Below are 22,116 nucleotides of genomic sequence, written 5' to 3'. Positions count from 1 at the left end.
CAGAAGACAGATGACTAACCATCTAGCTTTTCCATCAGGCCCCAGGCCCAGGACTAGCTCAGGTAATACGCTGACCACCTCTTCATTCACTGTGCCTGAAACCACAGTTCTAAACTTAACAGCTGTATTCCATTTCTGCCAGAACTTACACCAAAGCTTTCCCTAGATTAAGTGCTAAAACGCTTTCCTTGTACCAAGAGGACAGTTTAGAGGAGCTCTCATTAGAAAGATGCGCATTATATATGAATCAAACAGAACTAGACATCAAGACAACCCCTACTTCTGGAGGCACCTAATTTCCAAGACAGGCCAGTATTGAGGGATGCTAAGGCAGAAAAAAACAATCAGCTAAGAAGGCTACAATGTACAATGTGTAAGAAGGCTACAATGAATCCCTCCTCCCTCACTGCTCTAAAACACAGTGTTGCATTCATATCTGTAGCCCTCGCTACAGTGCTTAAATTTCAGCTATCCATTACATGCTGTTATAAAATAGAGAGATATGGGTAAGAAAATTGTGGTTTTTCAGTCATTACCCATAAGAAGTGCATTAAAACACTATTAGTGTCACCAGGAGGATCTCTTTCTCTCATCACTGCCAACATTTTAAGATGATCTTAAAGAACAAAAAGTACATTAAAGATCACGCTATTTGTTTTCTCCATATCACTGGTGGTTAACAGAGGTTACTTCCTAATTAAGACAGTTTGATCTGGTGAGATAATCTAGGTACTAGTATACTAACCTAATATTTGTATTGTTTAAAATGAGTCAGAAGTCCTATAGCTGAAATCCTCTGAATTCCAAAGATAAAACAATTACAGAATATTCCTCTCATCTCAGATGGTACCAAGTTATAATAATATGACAAAACTACAGATCTACTTGCTTAGCAGGATTTTGTACCACCTTTTGAAGAAAGCATAAGCAAATGATCTGTAAAAAGTGTAATATGATTTTCAAAGATCAGAGAAACTAGCAGAGAGAAAATAAAACATTAAATAAAAAAAATCAAACGTATTTCACACAACTCAAATTTCCCACTGACAAAGGATGAATATCTTGGGTGCTATAATATCAGGCCTTTACTTTTATATGCTGCAACTTCTGGATTTTAGTAATTCTGAGTACTGTGTCAGTAGATATTCTTAAGATTAAGCAGAATTACATGAATACACGAGGAAAAAATGGTGTTTGTTTGATTTGCCCTACATATTAGTTCAACACACCACAAAGTCAACATTTGCTCCCATTTCAACTGAATTAAATCTACACAATGCTGGTATACATAGGAAGGAATGCAGAGCTCATGACTGCAGTCATAGTAGCACTCTGTTTGTTAGGAAGAACGGGCAACCCCAGATCCCCCAGAATAAGCTCTGATTCAGAGGATAATCTGAAGATTGCTCTGGCAAATCCAAAATGGACTCTGCATGGGAGGAAGGAAGGAAGCATACCTTCAGCATTTAAGGATAAAAGCAGAAAACCTAGAAAAACTGTATGTGAAGAAATCTTCACATAAACTGTGAGTTCCTTGAAGGGAATGTGTGAGGCTATAAATTGATAAACAATTTTTTTAAAAATCATTCTAATGTTAATTGATACAGATTTCATAGAGAAAACCACATCAAGAAGTTAAGTAAACTTGCTTCATTTCAATAGTTTTATAGAGCACAGCTATCCTTCTCATTCTTCATTACTTTGCAATGTTGTAACTGATCTGTTTTTCCATTTCTCCCTGTCAAGCAGCTGAATATTGAATTATTACTGTTATTTTCCTATTACAGAGAAACTAAAAAAAAAAAAAATTGAACTGACTGTTCTTTATGCAACTCTTTGAAAATAAGTCATCCACTCATTTCCTTGGGCTATCAATTTTCTCTCTTCACACACAATCTATTTTGCCTCCGCTGTGAAGAATTATGCTTTTTAACTAACATTTTTAAAAAAGCTCATTTCTGTAAATAGCCATAAGAAAACCATTTGAATAAACACCTCGCTTCAGGGGAAATTTGCAAGCGTGAACATTTACTTAACTGTTGTTTACATATTTTTTAGAATACTGGATCAGTTTTCAGTACAAACATACCTAGTAAAAAATGATTATTTTAGTCTTCATCTTTCTCTGCACATTTTAAACTCGATCACAAAAACAGCATCTATTAGTAGTATGCCAGCATGTTTTTCCATCTGTCCCAAGGGCAGTGATACTCCTTCAGAGAACGATGCATCTTGTCAGCTTAGACAAGTTTTTAAGCGGATCTTAACCATGCTTTACAAGAGGATGTTAAGAGTTGAGGTCCAAAGGATAAATCACATCTAATAACATCACATTCAATATGCAAATGTACACTGACACACCAGTATTCTCGGGTTGTTCCAAGGGAGTTGCCTTATACCTTACAGAACTTTACTTCCCAGACAAATGCAGAGTATGAAGAGAGGATCATTAGAAATAGTCTGAAAATCAAATAAGAATCTCTACATATAGAACGTTAGAGGACACAAAAAGCACTAGGCTAATTAAAGCAAAACATCTACTACTCTATAGTACAATGCAGAAATCAGAAAGATGTATTAAGTATGATATTTGTATAATCAACCAGATCTCTTCCACTTGTATGGTGTTGGGTACGTGGTTCCAAAAGAGAAAGTCAATTCTAAGCCCAATTACTCTGGCAGTTCAGTGCATATGTACACACAGTATGATGGCTCTTATGGAAAGTACACAAAAATGACACCGATTTCTACTGCAACTAACAGGCAGCAGGTAAATTCCGACAAAATAGAGAAGAATACTTCCAGGTAAGCTAAGTGCAGCACCCAGACACAACCTGATCTTCCTTCCCTTTAGCAATGCTGCAGTTCAGAAAAATCATCCATTTCAGGTGGCACAATACAGAGTATTCTACAGAAGTGTCCTCAGGATAAAGACTTTACCCCTTAAGAGTTGCACTAAGCAGGAGGTTCTACCAAAAGAGGAGGTTTGGATGAGATTTTTCAGTTAAGCACTATCATTTTCTTTTCTTTTTTTATTCTGATGTACCTTCAAACTATGTTTCTGTATTGCAATTGATGTATGAAATATGCTTAGCACCTACATCAATTCTGTAACAAAAGAAACTTTTAACTTCTCTGCTCTTGGCTTATAGACAGAAAAAACCAACATCATTTTCCCTTAGCACAATCATAAACAAACAACTATTGATAAAACTCTTACAATACATTGTAACTACACTATAATAAATATTCCCTTAAGAATTCTAAGTAGCTCTCAAGGAGAGACCAAAATTGGTCCCTGCTGGGCTGGAACTAGAAAATAATGTTATCTTGCAAAGCAAGATGAGCATGTAAGGAATGATGTATTAGCATATAGATAGAAGAGCAAATTGTTTTGGTTAGTCCCAGCAGAAACAAGTCTAACACTGACACATTTAAAGGAGACCTGACTGACTAGGGAATTTAGTTAAGCTACACAGGTAATAATTGTTTCTCACCTGTCTTCTTTCCTCATTCTTTCCTGCACCTTCAGGAATTTGGGGGTGGGGGGGAGCAGGGGGAAGGGTTGGGGATAGCAGGTATTAGGCAAGAAGGAGGATTCCCCTGCTTGCTCATTTTTCTCTCCTTTTGACATCTCAGCTAAAGGAGAATCCACAGCTGTCATGTGTCATCAAGTTGAAAGCATCTGGATTTCATCTTTCCTGGCCACTTATTTTCTCAAAAGGAGGAACTAGAGAATCTGACAAAACAAAGAACATTCTGCTCCTCCTCCTCCCCCCAAACTCCAGACTCCAGTATCACCTTCAGTCTATCTGTTGCCATAGAAGCCAAAATAAGCAGCATTTGCACATCCAAATGAACTCCAGAAAATACATAGTGAAGGTGGGTTTGGGCTTTGGCTTTTGTTTTTAGAAAAGAAAACAAAAATCACCCCTCAAAAAGGAAGAAAATAAGAAACATTATATTTTCTACCCAGAAAAGACAGGCAAGAGAGACTTAAAATTATATCAAGGAATTCATGTCTGGTAGATGCTTTGTTCAGTAAGCGAGCATGTGATGCAAGATAGTTCAAAATAAGGGATATATCTGTACACACTGCTGATGACTGCAAGGCAGGATTCCAATTGCAAAAATATTAAAATAAAGAAGAGTCCTAAAGCACAACGTAAGGTGATAAATTAGCTTTAAAGCAAATGCTCAAATTTGCTGCGTTTTTAGTTTGGAATAGAAGAAAGAACATTAACCACAGCAGTCAACAGGCTCTAGAGATACTCTTCTGACAAAGGCTACGCATTAGGAAAAAAGTAACACCAAAGATTTTAAGGTTTTAAATAGAGATAAAAGTTTCTTCTCTGTAGTTTTATTTTGAAAGCCATCTGTTTCCTGTTGCATGCTAAATAAACTCGATCTTGTCATATGGCACTTAATGCTGAGTAGAACACACTACTCTGCTAGGTGACACCCTGGAACAATTTTTGGCTCTGTTCAGCAGCACCCATCTGAGACAACCTGCTTGACAAGCTTTTGAGGTTAACGGTTACCATGAGCACAGCAGTAAAGAGAAACATATGCGACTGGGCGACACGGAGAAACCATTTTCAGCTGTTGCTCATTTTGGGCATTCAAGCTGACTTACGGGGGTGGTCACACAACCAACAAGGCATCACTGATCCCTGGTGATGACTATCCCCACTTTATAAACTGTTTGCTAAGATTTCACTCTTTACTATCACTAACTTCCCCATCTTCCCCACATGTCTCAGCTGCTTAGAACTTGCAATAAATCAACTGGACAGCATTTGTCTTCTTTTACTGCTTTAGTCTTCCTCCAGATATATATAGATAGATAGATAGATATAGATATATAAATGTCAAACCATCTCCTCCAATAACTGGAGCTGGACAGCATGTAAAAAAAATCTTTGAAATGTTTCTCCTCCCTACAAAGACAGCAGAAACCCAGAACTCAATACAACTTGTAGGTACAGATGGAATCACTCATTCTTTTCCCCATTCTGTATGTAATCAACACTTCTAGCTAATAACATATTTTTCTGGCATATCTTTCAGTGAAAGAAAAAAATGACAAAACTCAGCCAGAGATCAATGCAGTTACTTTTAACAAAACGGCTAGGTATGTTTGCCATTATTTTGTCTCAAAAGCAGAAACAGACAGGATTTTTGTCTCACTGACTGTTCCTGTTGATACATTTCCAAAAATCAAGCACTAACAAATAGAGAATCACAAAAACCTTTCCTTGAATCTTTACAGTAAGACTAAAACATGTGTTGACTACCCTTCAAAAAAGATTGAAGATTTCAGTTTAATCTTTAAAACTGCTTGTAGACTTGAGTTATGTGACTGACAACTTCTGAGAAACATTAAAACGAAAGGCAGAAAAATCACATCTTCCTTAAGCTATTCCATGCCAAACAATATCATAAAATATTTAAAGTCAAGAACTACATAATTTTAGATTTTTGATATGATTTTATTGCACTGACTGCTAAAATGCTTTCCTTCTATTCACACTACTAAAAAACAAAACAATAAATAAATTACATCAAAAAAGGAGATTTTTTTCTTTTTAACAGTAACAGCCCACAAATCCGTTTAAAGTAGCTTCTACTAAATAACTATCTTTGCGATTGCAGTTCCTGAGTATTATGTCAGAAACCCAGCTACCTTAAGTCCTTGCTGTAGCAAGCATTAAGATTGTAAGGCCTACAATGCACAGAGAAGTTAACAATCCTTATCTAACTGGCCGTAACAATTTCAAGAACAGAAGCAGAGCAGAGTTGTTCAGAAAATAGATACGTATTACCCTTCAGGCAGTTCTCCTTATTTGGAACATAACAGTAAGAGGTTCTGATGCTGAAGTAAAGGTAATCACAAGGATAAGTCAAATTCAGCAAAGCTAAGTCACTGCTTATTTCTCACACTCTACACGAGCAGCACTGCTCTGCTTTGCTGGACTACTTTTGTGAACTGTAGGGCTAGAAGCAAGCACGTTATCAAATACCTATCTCATGTGTCAATACAAAAACCTGGGGGATTCTAGACCAGGATACCCACTGCCTTCTCACAGAAGTTATTCATCATTATCTTAGACCTCAAGTAGCAGGTAATTAGACAGCATCTGAATAGAAACATTTGGCAATATAGTACATAGGGCCATCATATCATATAGGAAAGGTGTTTTGGACTTCTTATCAGAGGAACCTGAGGCTTTTAAAATAAGAAGTGATTTTCACCTGGCAGCATCAAGAGGTGATTCTTTGGTTGCTCCTTCTGGATATGCAATTTTAAAAAAAATCGCCAGGAGGACACAATCAAAATGAAAGATATTATCTCTCAGAATTAGAGTTTCCTAGAAGATTACTTCTAGTCTGATTAGGTATGAGTTTATGCAGCTTTGATGACTCAAACTCCATCGACTCAGCAGAAACCTTAAGTCCATCAAAGTACGTCTGAAAAAGATTAAGTGTAGGAAAATCAGTAATCAAGACTTTCAGGCCATGTTCTTTCAGGCAACTGTGTTGCATAATAAATCCTGGGGAAAAGAAAAGGGAAAAAATATAATAATTTTTGCAGACTTTTGGTTAAGGAGAATAGACTAAATATTTCAGCAGCTTTTAGCCCTCTCCTCTCCCCCTTCTTCCCTCTCTCTAAATCACATACCAAGCGGTAAGCACACCTACACACTGAAGAATTAACTGTCTGCATTCGGGTTCTCACAGTTACACTGAAGATTCTGGTAGGAACAAGTGCTACAGAATTCCTGAAAGAATTCTCGTGCAAGTTTAAGGTCTAAGGAGAAGCGAACAACAGCATTTATTAGACTTTTTAAAATACTTCATAATAGTGACTTCCAGAATTTTTTTAGAGTAGGGATTAAAAAAAAATTTAATAAAAGATTTCAACAGCTTTTCCCCATTGTGCACGTATCTACAAAAATCATTACTAAATCAAAATAGATACCAATTTAAAAGAACATTAGTTGGACACAAATTCAAGAGCATGTACAATTCAAGCCATCTATCTCTGACAGCTCACTTAGATCACATGAACATGGGAAGCAACATCCAGAGAATTTGAAACTGGAAACTGACCTTTCTTTGAAGGATGCTTTTCATCTTCTATACAACCCATGCTGTTTTGAAATGGCATTATATCAAAGAAATCTATTAAATGCCCTTCATCATTACTATGAAGATGTGCACAAATTTTCTAAATTAAAACCAAAGTGTAGAAAATAGGGGTTTTGTTGTTCTCCCTTGTTCCCCTATGAAACATCAGAAACTGGATTAGGGAAAGTCATAATACACCACAGTACAGGCATAACAGTTTTTAATGTCTTTTTTTCCCTACTTCTCAGCTGATCCTCTCATATTCCACTTTCCCCATAGGGAAACTCTGGAGAGGGCCTGGTTTCTTAACCAGTTGTCTCAGCAGCTCTGAAGGTATATTTGCCCAGAAGAAAACCTACTGTAAAAGTAAGGATGTTTCGCCTTTTTGGTTTTATATCTTTTTTTTTAAGGGCCTACTTGAAGTCGGGCTTTGTTATTGATTCACCTACAGAAAACACACAGAGCCCCCATATCCAGAATTCTGCTGTTGCTCTTCCTCTTATATCAACTCCTGCTCCAGTGCTTAAGCTGGATAGTACAATAAGAAAGCAACAAGTACCCGTTCAGAAAGGTTTAACATCTTATATTATGGACAGAGTTCTAGAACTGTGTGAACTGAAAAAAAAACTGAGCTACATGGAGATCGAGAGCTTCATGCCTACAGAGCTAAATGCAGTATCTAACTGTTTGATATTTTAGGCTCACAAAAATTTGTCAAATATATATCTATATTTTAATAGCAGCAGGAAAATCTCTTCCTAGATTTAAATAAAACCAGTGACTGGAATAAATCTGCTTGAATAGGATCCTTTCACATACGAAAACTGGTAATATGACTTTTCAGAAAACAACTGAATTTTAACAAACAAATCTGTATTGGGATTTCTCTCTCTACAAAAAAAAAAAAAAAAAAAAAAAAAGGTTCTGCACTGTCATTAAGAATACAGGCTTATGCACCTGTTCCCCATGCCATCTTTTTGTTGTTGTTGTTATTATTATTAACCCTACTCTGCCTTTCTATCTTCAGAATCTGACTTCCTGTGAAGACTTGGGACATCTTTTTCTCCCCTCTTCTGTTTCCAACTGATTTTGTGGCTATTTTTTTTTTCAGATTAAAAGAAAAATCCTGATGCCTGATGTAAAGTTCTGTAACAAGTTGCTCCATCCAACTTGCTTTTTTAAGGGAGGGTTCATTTTGCCTGCTTCAGTAGCATAGTAAAAAACAAAAAACAAAAAACCCAATACACACAAAAAAATACCCAAGAGAGATTATGCTCACCTGAGGACAGTGTCCTGTTATGGTGCTGGCCCACTTGATGCATGCTTTGCTGTAGCAGAGTCAGGCATTCTCCAAGGCAGCTCAGGGTGGCAGCAGAGGTAGCTTTTAAAAGCAGCAAGTCCTGATCCAAGGCAGAAAGGGGGCCAGAACTTGGGAGAGCTTCAATGGCTTGTACAAGATTCTTCTGTTGTCCCTCAACTTGGCTCATCATCTGTAAAGGTGCAAAAACATCTGATGTCACAGGAGATATCACAGACTCCTACAGCTCAATATGACAACTAAATGTAAAGAGCTGCCTCAAATGAATGTTAACATTATCATCCAAACAAACCACAAACTTACAAAAACACAGGGCTTGAGACTACCACATGTCCATTAAACCGTTAAGACTACAGTAGAGAGAACAGTCACTTAAAATAGTAGGTTCACTATAGATTAAATAATGGCTCACATTCTCCGCAAGTCTTCATAAAAAATACATGAAATTTCTATCTCCTTGTCCATTACTAATTTAGATTTACATTTTCTTTCCTTGGTATATGATCTGAGACACCCAAGGAAGATACAGTATCCATCTTCTTCCTTTCCTACATAAAACATCTAATCACAGTTTAAGAGCTGATATTTTTCATTTCTCATGCTTCAGTAAGGAACTGCTCTCAAAAAACACGGTGACTTGGAAGTTTATAAGCATTAACATGGGATGCAACTTAGAATACTTTATTTACTGTCAGATATGAATACCAGCTGTCAGGGAGAAAGTTAATCAGTTTCTAGATTTTAACCAGACGAAGATAAAATGCATGCTAGTAGTGCAGATAAAAAACATGATAGAAGTAGGCTGTTCTTAAATAAACTGGCAAGTTTCCAAAGTCATTCCTATAACCAAAAGAAAGAGCTTATTAAAAATTCTATTTTTACAGTCTGTAGCAAATTGTACATGCACATCGACAGGCCTCTTCATTTCACTTACCTTTCCTTCAAGTGAGAAGCCACCTTCATGTATCACACTGCATCTGGCAGTGTCTTTGAAAAAAATCATATCATACCCACTTGGGCCAAAACTCAAATTAACTCTAGATGTTTTTTTCTTTAATGCCCTGAGATACTACCAGCCTATGCCTAAAGAGACAGAGTTTATATACCTCATCTCAGACAATAACTTTAGTTAAGCCTTCGCAATATTTGTTTAGTGACAGAGCATTACACTTCTTCCCTTCTTCACCCTTTGGCAACATAGAGCAGAAAGAGTATCTACTACCAGACAACTCCGTTAACATGAACTGAGTTGCTCAGTATCTCTTTCTCCTGCAGGTGCAAGACCTATCAATATAAACCCAAGATTCAATTACCTGTGGGAGCCCATGCTAATCAATGGCTGACACGTGTTGAATTATCATCCCTTTCCTGAAAAATTTCATGTTCATTTCTTTCTACTTTCAGTACAACTGCAAGTTTATGATCCTAAAAGGTGGACACAGAAGAAACAACCTACCCATCCTCTGCCAGATCGATACAAGAGAAAAGTCCTTTTATAAAGCATGCAGCATCTCATAAACAGCTTCCAAAAAAATAAAGGATAATCATGTGCCAGTCATTCTTCCCAACAGGAGATGAACGCATTTACTGTATTCATCTCTGCATTCCTATAGGAGGGTTTCTTAAACTAAACATGACATTTATTCCACAAACGTTTCTTTATTACATCCCCCTTCCCTCCCTTCTCAGAGAGTCTGTTTTGCTAAATCTGATGTTTTGACATAATCTAAGAAACTGCTATTTGAAGAAAACAAGCTTGAAGAAGAAAAAAAAAAAATCAATGCTTAATAGGTTTATTAAGCTAATTCAATCTCACATCTGAAGTTCAAACTCTGAACATGACTAGAGATGAATCAAAGTCCATCTCCTTCAGCTATGTGAATGAATCATATAAGGCTGAGATTACAGAATGGGTCAGCACTGAACCCATTTACCATGCAATTTACCACACTAACTGCAATGTTCCTGTATTAGTTCACAGACTCCAACCAAGCTTAGACAAACACATTTGGCTTAATTATTACAAGATTCATGGGACAATGTGGATTTTTATTTAATGCAACAATCTGTAAATCCATTAAATTCCAAAGAAAGCTTTTTGAAGTAGGTGCTTTTGATTTGGGGTTAACTTGCCTTCAATCTCTTTATTCTACATATACGCAGCATTTAATACAACACTGATCATGTCTCCTCTAATGCAAGTAAATACTAAGCCAACCAGATCAGAACACCTGAGGACACCAGCACAACACTATCACTGACCACAAGAAAGTTATAACCCAGTTATAGATACGAAAGATGTTGCTATGCAAAGTCACAGTTTGAAAAAAGGCAGTCTGTAATGCTGAAACGCTTGACTATAAAAGCAAGCTAGATGCACTCTGGAAAATTCAGAATGTTGAGATGCACTTTGCTAAGTAAAGTGTTTTAAACACTGTATCTTCCAAACAGAATACTTTCACTAAATACACACACACACACTTGAGATGTCCAAAGCTTTCAAAAGAAAAGATTCATAAACAACAGATTCAAATTCCCGTTGTCCAAGCTACTACAGTGTTTAAAAAAAAAAAAAAAAAAAAAATTCACGAGCTTCATCAGGTTTTTAATTATTACATTTTTGACGTAGGGCATGCTTCCTGTGGCTTCCCTACACTGTGGCAAATACACTGATAAAAAAGGCTACACTGAGTGCACTGAAAAGAAAGAACAGAAACTGAACTCGAAGAAGCAAATAAACATTCCAGTAAACAAGCATTCTCAGCATGCTAAGACACAGTGATTTCAAGCTCCTTGAAGAAAACAAAGAGTGACATCAGCCATTTTACCTCAAAGGGCAAGCAGACACTTCCCTTTATCATGTATGGCCATGTGGAGCATGGCACATTCATTGAGGACTCACTTTGCTCTGTCAGTCAATAGCACCCTTTCTCTGCTTCAGTATTCTTTGTGTGGGCTGTCAACAACACCACTGCTAGCAGCACATTGTCTGCCAAGTTACCTCTGGGCACCTCCCCTGGAAGATTCAATGCAGTGATTTATTTATTTTAAAGCTTTTCCACTGCCGGCTGCAGTAAGCTGAAAACGATCACAAAAAAATTGGAAAACAAACAACAGTGTTCATATGAAAATCAGAGCATCTATATAAATAAACAAGTGACCACAAAAAGACACCTCTCACAGGGGAATGACAATTAAGTAACAGAAATTCAACACACATCACTTTTTTTTTTTTTTTAATTCCAGAAATACATCAAATTGTATTTGGGAGAAAAGTATCACAAATACCTCCTAGTACTATCAATTTCTTGCTTTTGGATAATCATGACAGTAAAAAAGCATTTTGAAATACATTTGGAAAGGACAAAAGGAGAAGTCAGTTTCTGAAACCTCCTGAGAGTAGGTCCAAAGTGATGAGTCCAGACCTTGGTTCTCATTTTTAAACAACTGTGTACCACAGGGTTTTTGTTTTTTTTCTTTTGTTGTAATGTAAAGCATTGCTTTTCTTACAAAGAAAAGCAGACATGAAGGAAGAACCAAGCCCACACAGAAATAAAAACCTTCTAAGGTACTGTGAATCAAATACATTTGATTGTTACCTAATCCTAATAAAGTTAACTCTGACCTTGAGCAAGGACTCCTGGCTTGATCCAGGTATCATCAACAATCTTGACCCAGATATCATCAATAACAATATCAATCATCACATTACAAAATTAAAAGTTAGAACAGTCAATCAATTTCTATCAAAGCGTAATATAGAGATTCATATACCAAGTATATATCAAAATGTAAGGCAAACACATGGAACTCCAATGTCACCGAAGTAATCATGCCAGTCACTGATGTGACACTCTGGCTAATAGCACAACTTCATGATTCCCCACATGGTATTTCCATGAAGCTTTCCCAATTTCAATTATTTATTCTGAAAAGGAAACATGCAAAAAACAAACAAACAAACAAAAACCACTAACAAATATTACTTCCTTCTTTAGCTTGTTTTCAGCTACATCTGGAGAATTCAGTGCTGCCAATCACCAGCTCAGAAAGTATACCTCTCCTATTGAAATGTCTGTCAAATGAAGATAAATTCTACAGTTGCAGTAGAAGTGTGGAATTTGGGTTTTTTTTCCCTCCCATTTGATATGTTCTTATTTTGAGTTATAACCACTGCAGAGTAAGAGCAGTTTCCTTCCCTGGACCTAACCTCTGAAAATTCTCCTCCAACTTTCTCAAGATCACTTGATACACCTTCCTACTTAATGAAGGATTTCCTGACAAGGATTTATAGGTTTACCCCTTTTCTTCAGTAAAGTCACCTCCATCAACATTCTAGTGGGATTCCATCAACAGTATGCAAGGTAGAAAGGCAAAATTAGAGCTTAATATATAGTTGAAGTGAAAGAGTTATATACAAGAATTGTTGCTAAAGGTGCTGCAGTACATAACACCAATCTCTTATTAAAGAACTTTCTGCTTTTCAGTCTTGAATCTGTTTAGTGTAGAAAGGTACACATGACCATACGACTACAGACATGCTTACTCTACAATTAACAGACCTATATGCTTTGCTTTCAATAAAAAAAAACAGTTTTTGACCAAAAAGGGCTTTCTTGAGCTGTACGCAGAAAGAAATTCTTCCCACAGAGCTTCAATCTGGACAAAAATACACAGCAGCCTCTGTGAACATTGTTATTCTAATGAAAAAAAAAACTTTGCCAAAGGATCCTAGGACACTAAGTGAAATATTCTGAAAGCATCTTGGAAAGATGGAACAGGATAATGATATCCATATCAACTGCTCTTTCTTGATTAATACTCCCTTCCATTATGAAGAAAAAGCACGCAATTCTCCATTATTGTCACCTCAGGATAAGAACCAGCTTGACCTCAATTATTTCAAAGATGCAAACAACGAAGAGTAAATCTGAAATGACTCTGTTATATAATAGTTATTAAGGCTTAGACGCACACATCCTACCAAAGAAGCTTCAAAGGAGCAAGTTAATTTTCGCTTGGCATGTAATTTGCAGACAGAGGCACAAAAAGTGACAGAACAAACAGAACTATACGTCTGACAAACACAACAGCAGCTAACCACCAGGACAAGTTTTCCTTGCAGTCCTTGCTCCTTTTTCCACAATTCTATTTCCTTCCTTGCAGAAATAAAAAATAAAATGAAAATAAAAAGCACAAGCCTCCCCACTCCCATCTGTTATTTTGTTCTGTTTTCCCAAACCAGAAATTCACATAATCTGTTACAGGAAAAGCCAGTTCCTACATATCCTATTGTCTCAGCTGACATATAATAGCATAATTTCCTTTAGGGTTTTGTTTTGGTTCTTTTGCTCTGTGTACTTGCAGGGCACTCCACAGGGCGATTCCTGTTGTGGAAACCCTTAAAGAACAGAGAAACAAATGTTATTAGACTGGACCAATTCTGAGCAGAGCCTAAGACAACCAGTAGGAAACAGAATGATTTGGTTGCTTCTTCCCTTTCCAATCAGCTCTACTCTTTCCAATCTGCTGTTTCCACTGATGATGACGCTGTTCCACTGGTAACCATTAGGAGGGGCTGTGAGCTCCCCAGGGACTGTGGCACAAGATGTACACACCAAGGAGCAGCTGGCTCTTAACTGTCATCTCCCACTCTTTACTTTCAAAACTGACTGCTTAATCTGTCCATATATTCCTATGCTCCACTCTTCACCAGCACTACACATTCAATCTATGGTTTATACTTTTTAAGATCCATAAACTGATTACTTGCTACATATCCTTATAAGACAATATCACTGCATTTTTTGAAAATATGATTCATTACTTAATTATCTATAGACTTCTCACTCTTCGGCCTCCTGTCCACTAACTTATTAATCATATATTCAAGCTACTTTCCTGCTAATTGTACATTTACAGCAATCAGACTGTATTTAGCAGGTCTGCACACTACCTTTTTTTTTTTTAAGCCCAGAAGGCTGTTGGGTATTAGAGTGAGGAAGGAAAGGGGAGAGAAGAGTATTTTCTGGTTATTGATCTGGAAGCTCTAAACATTGCTTCCAGCACTGGAGGAGAAAAAGTAACCTTCCCTGACAAATTCTCAGACTATTGCAACCTGGGCATACAGGACATACCTCCTCCTTTCCTTCAGTGTTTTAAAACAGGCACAAGCTCAGTAAGAAAAGGAGCTGATTAGCCACCTGTTTTACAAAAGCATTTCTCTGTTCAGAAAAAAATAAACAAAAAAACGCACAGGATATTCTCAACAGATCTCATCTTTAAGTACTAAGAACTATATGAAAATCTGTAACTGTTAATATTCTCTGAGAGTCTATTTGAGTGCAAATACTTTATTTGGATGCAAACATTCTGAGTTTCCAGGAAATTCTGTTTCTCTCCACATGCAATGATAGATGTGAGGGAAAAAAAGAGAGGTTGCCACAGGTTGCCTTTGCAACATATATGCAACTTTGCAGAGAGCATTCAGCAATTCTGGCAGAATTCCCAAGAATGCTATCAGAAATCTCAGTAAAACAGCCCACTTACTTGGGGGCAAAAGACATCAGGTGTTTTTCTTTGCTGTCTCAGGCAGACTTACTACCATACTTTGTTAAGATCACACTTTCAGACTTAAGATTAAACACATGCTTTCTGTATACAGTCTGCCCTACTCCTCACCTGGGAAATGAGATAGTGAAAGATGGAAAGAGGAAATACTTTTCATCTTAATCAATATCCTGAGATATTTACCTTCTGGTGGCTCCCTACTGAGCTATTAAAAAAAAAAATACTGCCAGTTCTCAGTCTCTTCTTTTTCCTTAAGATCAAGAGAGGACAATAGCTCTCCCTTCTAAACCAACATACACTTCAGCTTCTTTTCCTTGCATAAGAGGAAGATTTCAAAACAAACTAAAGTGCTAAAAGACTGAAGTAAAAAGAATTGCTCTGATAGCATCAGCTATCTTAAGAATGTTTCAAAGAGCCACTAAGCAAGCCTTTGGGTGAGAAGTCAAAGCTTTTTAGTAAGATCTGGTTTTTGTAATTAACACTCAAGTAAAAAAACATGATTCAGACAAACAGTATCAATGAGCACTGTTTTTCTCCACAAATCAGAGTGCGTGGGCTACACTTTTTTTTTTTCCTCTTTCCAAAACACAAACTATTAATCTAGCAAAGGCCATTTTGCCACTGGAGGGAGCTGTCTCGGCATCAGGATCTATTTCATAGCAGTAGATAATGACCGGTTTTCTTCATTGCCTGTTTTATTAAAGCTCCCTTTGGATAACCTGTACATCTACAGGTAATGTTTGCCATTTGCTGCCAACAAAAGGCTGAAGCAAAAAGTACAACCAGTATATAGTAACTATCAGGTTCCCCCTGCTATCTTAAGAGCTCTTTCCTTGAATATTTGTTTGCCTACCTGTTAGATTAACCATATCCTATTAACAGCTACTTACTTAGACTTAACATTTGCTATTAAAGATAACTCAAGAGGAGCAGAACACAAGGATCTTGAGGCAAAAACAGAGAAGAGTAAAAGCAAGTAGCAGCTGTAAAGGTTGGTGGTGTTTTGTTGAGGATTCTTTTCACCCACTGGAAGTTGCTTCCAGTGATCAAGAACCAAAAATTAAGAACCAAAAGGAAGAAGCCTGCAATTTCAAGTAAATCTTGGACAGCAACTGGCTGCCATCCAGCCAAGCAAGAAGTGCATTTTTGAATTTTAAACCACAGAACATAGCATTGAGAACACAGATTCTGACAAGCTTCTGGTGGAAAATTAGATTGTTTCATTTCACTATACAGATTAGTTCAAAATCTGCGAGGAAAGTTACTTTTAATGATTGTGTTACTCACAAGTGCATGTTATCCTATGAGCTCTTCTGAACAGCAGTTTCTCCTACATTAAATAAGGATCAGTTAATAGTTACAGCAGAAAACTGGAAAGCATATTTTGATTACTGGCAAGTAAGGCACATTTGTGACTGTTAAGCATTCAAAAGGACACCTAAAATGTTGCTGCTAGTCATTAAGTCAACATCAGCAGTCACAGAAATATTCTGTTACTTCATCACTGTATAGCATACTATTGACAAAAGCTATTGTTGGTAACTTAAGCTGCATTGCTCTAGAAGATGAATTATACATTTCAGAGGTAGATTTTTATGCGAGGTGATTCTCTGAGAACACATCACTAATAATTTTGGATTTTAAAAGAAAACAAACATTCTATCTCACCTCAGAATATACAGAAACACCTCTGGTGATACAGAGTTGCCCAATACTCCATACAGGTAATTCTTACAGAGATTTCCAATGTATCTATAATGGGTTTAAGTGGCAAGGGCACAGAAGCTGCCCCATGTCAGATATGAGCCAGCTCCTCCAAAAGAGACACCCTGCAAACACCCAGGTCAGTGCAGAATGAGGGCAGGAAGTACTCTAAGCACTTCAGAACTTCCCTGCAGAACTTCCCTGCAGAGCGGAACTTCCCTGCAGCCCAGGACTGGCCAACAGAGGAGCAGACTTTCCCCCTGCAGCCCATGGGCACCACACAGAGCAGATCTCCGTGCGCAGCCATGGAGGAGCCCGTGGTGCAGCAGGGGATGAGGCCTGAAAACTTTCTCCTGGAGGTCATTTACTTAAGTACTTTCTGTAATTAACATTTGAAAATTGACTAGCCACCTAACAGTACATTGTCATCACTGAGAACACTTGAAAATATCTTCTACTTCATTTAATAAAAGTTGAATTTTAAGTAGGTTAACAAAACAGCCCATGCATCTTGGAAGCAGTTACTGCTGTTATAAGCACAGCTATCAAAATTAAGCGCACCTTATCTCATTAAGGACTTGCTGTGAACATCACTGCTGCACCAGCTAGCCAGAAATGTGCACTGAAAGGAAGGCTGCTAACAACCAGCCGTGACATGACATCCTCACATCTCAAAAAAAGGTTTGCAGAACCATGTTTGCTTCAAAGCTTCATTTCCAAACTGTCAACTCTGAAACAAGTGCAGTATCAGCGCAAGAGAACAGCCTGGTAGGTTTTCAAAATGTAGATAAGCATATGATAGGGTACAAGCCTTTTTCACACAGAACAGGTGAATTCTGCTTTATGTTCAACATTAATTGAGAATTTTGAAGGTGTGAGGATGATGAAGACTGACTTTCCCCTCAAATTTCACTTCTAAAGCTCCTTCACAAGCTTTCTGTTTAGTTAAAATTTAATGAAATGCTCTGAAAACTGAAAACAGTAATCTTAGCTTCTCCAAAATTGCTTTAGAAAACGAATGCTGCAGCAGCCTCCAAATGTAGCTATCATACACGTAATATCCTTAATTTATAAAATTGCCATTTAAGTGATTGAAAATGATCATCTTTCCACATACTCAATTACTACTAAACTACTGGCTGAGAAAAATTTAATAAAAAGAAGCCATGTTTGCATTATTAATATTTTTCAGATTAGGAGTAACAACAACAAAATTTAACAAATAACAAATGACATTCACTCTTGACATTACTCACACGGGCAAATGGTATAATTCAGCAGAACATTTGCTCTATGATTCCCATAGCAACCTTAACTCTCCCTGCTTGTGTATTTGGAGACCAAGATGACGCTGTGTTTGATTTCACATTCAAGCAAAAGTTAAGAGCAAGGTGTAGTTTAGAAAGGTGCAGCTCGTATGCATTGAACTACAAAGACGAGGTGAAGATCTGCATAATAAAAGTATTCCACTCTTGCCTACACAACTTCATAGTTGTTGTTTTATAGTACTGTAATTTTTATAAGCACAAGCACATTTACTACTTGGCCTGATACCCACAGAGATTTAAGCATCCCATTTATTCCCTAAGGAGACTTTTTTTTTTATTAAGTTAAGCAACACTAACTTGTGGTAGAACCAATAGCCTTAGGAAATGACACATCTACAAACAAATCAAACAGTCTCCAAAGAAACTGCCCTGCAAGACATCAAATAATTGTATCTGTTCCTACGTGGTCTAATTTAACTTTCTGTCTACAACAGTATGGATAGTAATTAATCACACCAACACTGTTGGACAGCTAGGAAGAAAGTGCAGCATGCTTGCACTTCTCATACTGTATGAGGAACACAAATTTCTAGAGGAAGCAAATAACTTACCAGTCAGTTGCGTAATTCCTGCAGGGATCAAAAGGTAATGATATACATAATAATAATAATAATAATATATGGCCATGGAGAGGCAAGAAGCAGCAGGATTGTAATCTTGCAAAAAACAGTCCTCACCAAAGTCAGGGACTGTCCACCTGTGATGTATATCGCCTTGGTGGAGGCCTCATGAAATCCAGATCTCACTACATGTGCTCAGAACACATGCCAATGATAAGTCCATTATACAGTATCATAGCTTGTTAAACACACCATATTCCAGAGGGATCCAAAATTTTCTTTTCACTCCTCAAAATGATGGAAAATAAATATTTCTCTAGATTTCTTCCGGCTAACCCTATTTCATTTCTCCAATGGTCAGGAAATTATTAACGTACGTTGTTACAAAACATTCACATACTGCGATCCTTGGTTCTTCAACAACAGCAGTAACCCTGGCAGAGGCTAGATTCTAATCACTTATTCTTAGCCAAAACAAACACTGTTCCAAGATAAAGTGTGCCACTATTACTTAGTTCCATGGCAGCTAAAATTTAATAAGGAACGTGATGCAGCCACTTGGCTTTATGTTCCAGCTAATTTTAACCACCTATAGGAAAGAATTCTGCAGGTATAGCTCTTATCACAAATTGCAAAGAGGATAACGATACGTATAGTTTAAAAAACAGAATGTGATGTCAAGACTACACACACTTTGATTACTATAAAATAGTCAAAATCATTCCTTTAGTGGTAAGTTATGGCCAAACAGAGAGGTCAGATCTGCATATATACATATGCAGAACTAGACATACATATATACACACATACATACATATCCGTTCTTCCAGGTCAATATATGATGAATTTCACTTCTGATGAAGTATTTCAAAATCAATACAGACTGGACAATCAAGATCAAGTTAATTAAAAATCTCATTTAAGAGAATAGTAGAATTTAAATTAAAAAATACACCATACTGAAAACCAATGGTCCTTAGCTTCTTTTTAACTCAGCACTATGGAAAAGTATTAAGTTTTATGGCAGTCAAATGCTCCGTGTTACTGCTTAGTTTTACACTTAGATCACTTTTTAAAAGTTTTGGTAATTTTTGATTTTGAAAAGCTCTGATTTCAGAACAGAACCACTTCACTGCATGAGTCATTTTGGGCACCTACACGGGCACTTATATAACTTTTATAAAATTTTGCACAACAGTTTTGTTCTAATTACTCCTCTTTGGTATAGTTTATTTTATGCTTCAATTCTCTATTTTGTCAAAAAAAATTAAGTCAGCCAGAACAAGCAACAGCAGAAAACAATCTGTTGTTAATTTTAACTATAAAGGAAAAAGAACAACCAAGTATCACCAAATATCAGTGCAAAATGTCAGCCATTCGTTCTATCTGCTACACAGAGATGCACTTCACTGTTTGCAAATAACTTCATCATATCAGAATAAATCGGTCCAGAATTGAGCAACAATTTCAACTTTCCAAGGATATTACACAAGGTAGTGAAGACTGTACATCCCAAGTGAAGGATGAGCTTTCTGCTGCATTCCTGTTCTTCATAGGTCTCACAGATGAAATCACAGCATTACTATAACGTTGTTTAAAATATTTCCCTCCTCTAAAAAAAAGGAAAAAGGCTTCTTCTCATTTTCCAGAAGCACATCAGCTCCTTCCATTGATTCAACTACTGCATTTTACAAGATGTAATATGCTAATATAGTCCTCTTTATAGCACATTAAGGAGAAAAAAAAAAGCTTATTTGGATGTCGAAGTTTCAATTACTTCATCAGGGAGGGAACATTAACACACAGATCTGTAAACCTCTTGCAGACTTGTCTGCACTGTAACCATACCCACGTCCAAATAAAAAGCAAAGATTCAGCTGTTGACTCTCTTTCTGCACTTTTACATTCCACCTTTCCTCTTTTCACATAAAAAAGGACCAGATTTAAGGGCAGTTTTGTGAATGCCTCTGGCCACATCTCTTAATTCATTAAAAAATCCTTATAAAAACTTTCTATATTTATCTTAGCTTAATTTTCTCTCCTTGAAAAATATTCATTTCTTTGAACTTTCAAACATATGTTCTCTATCTTTTTTTTTTCTTTTTATTGTTGCTCTTGAAGCTTTTCTCACAGGATTTGATGCTCTACCTGAGCTGTGACTCACATAAAATATAGTAAAGTTATTATCTATAATTACAAAATAAAATCCTGTCATATTTACCTTTAAGCAGTGACATCACACTGCAATATTCTATAAACAAATGAGTCAGCATTCACCAGCACTTACTGTAGAGATAGTATCGTGACATTTTTTCTGTTTAACATAAGCTAGTATTCATTTCCTTCCCAAATACAGTCTTTCAGATTTGTTGATTTTGTCCCTTTCCAAATTATTATGAACAGTACACATTAAATCTCTCCTTTTCAATTCCTTTCAGTCTCAGTCAGTTTTATTCAATGAATCTGCTACAGCTCCCACTGTTTATTCTATTAATTGAAGTAATGTACTCTCTGGATTCAGCCTATAAGAGCAAATACATTTAGTAAGGTAGAAACAACTTGAGGAGATGACAAAGACAGGGTATTCTAATGAAAAACAAATAGATGTGTTTTCTCTGTAATATAAAGTCAATACCAGTGACAATCAGTGGCAGGGAATATCAGACAATCAGAACAAGTATTGTTAATACAGTACTGAATACAAGGGAAATTCTCACTTTTACTGTTAGCAGAAAAAAAGCATTCTTCATCAGAATGTGTAATCCAAGTCCTCACTATTAGAGCATACAAAGACAATTTATTCAAATTCTTACTTTAAAAGTCCTCAATTCATAAAACATTCCAGGAGACAAAACTTAAAAGTAGATTCTTCAGATTGTAACTTAAAGGATGAAGGCAGATATTTTAAACTAACGTGATAAAAGAATGCTTTAAAGTTAGGCTGCCAACAGTCTCTTTGGTAGAAAAGGTGGGAAAGGGACTTACAAAGGCACTATTAGAGAATAGCAAGAAGTTCAGACAAAACAAAAATAAGAAGGGCTGAAAGATGAAAGTGAGCTCTGTGAATGTCTGCCACATTAAGCTTTATCTCTGTACTATTTTTGCTGCCTAGAAGACAGACTTTAATCAGTATAGGAGTTACAGTTTTTAAACTGTGGTAGACACACATAGAAATAAACATTTTTTCTTTGTTTGTTTGGGTTTTTTTATTTGTTTCCTAAGAACACATCATTCTTCCATCGCAGGCCAACAACAGCAAAATGTCAACGAAGTGAAGACCACGGCCGTATAGAGACAAACTGCTGATGGGGGGCAGCTGCTCCTTCTTTCACATTCATTCATCAGAATAATTCTTTTCCAGTTACACTTAGATCTTTTACGGTCCTTTTTCCAATTGAAAAGGTTTTGCTGCATGCAGCTTAAAAGAGATGTTCCTCCAGCACTGAAGCACCACTGCAAAGTCTGGGTGCTACTTCACCTTTTAATGTATGTGCACAAAGAATAA

General features: G+C 36.7%; 1 protein-coding gene across 1 annotated transcript in view; it reads right to left on the bottom strand.

The window, feature by feature from the left end:
• The window catches only part of OSBPL10 (oxysterol binding protein like 10), a gene marked incomplete at both ends in the record, with an annotated part of 97,611 nt that overhangs the window by 36,041 nt on the left and 39,454 nt on the right, over positions 1-22,116 (bottom strand). The window contains one exon of the mRNA XM_079538321.1: positions 8,411-8,621. Within this exon, the coding sequence (XP_079394447.1) occupies positions 8,411-8,621 (211 nt within the window). The remainder of the gene's footprint in view (positions 1-8,410; positions 8,622-22,116) is intronic.

The sequence above is a fragment of the Tetrao urogallus genome, assembly GCF_951394365.1.
Source record: "Tetrao urogallus genome assembly, chromosome: 7".
Taxonomy (NCBI): domain Eukaryota; kingdom Metazoa; phylum Chordata; class Aves; order Galliformes; family Phasianidae; genus Tetrao; species Tetrao urogallus.
The sequence above is the reverse complement of the archived record's forward strand: the minus strand, read 5'-3'. Positions and strand labels throughout refer to the sequence as shown.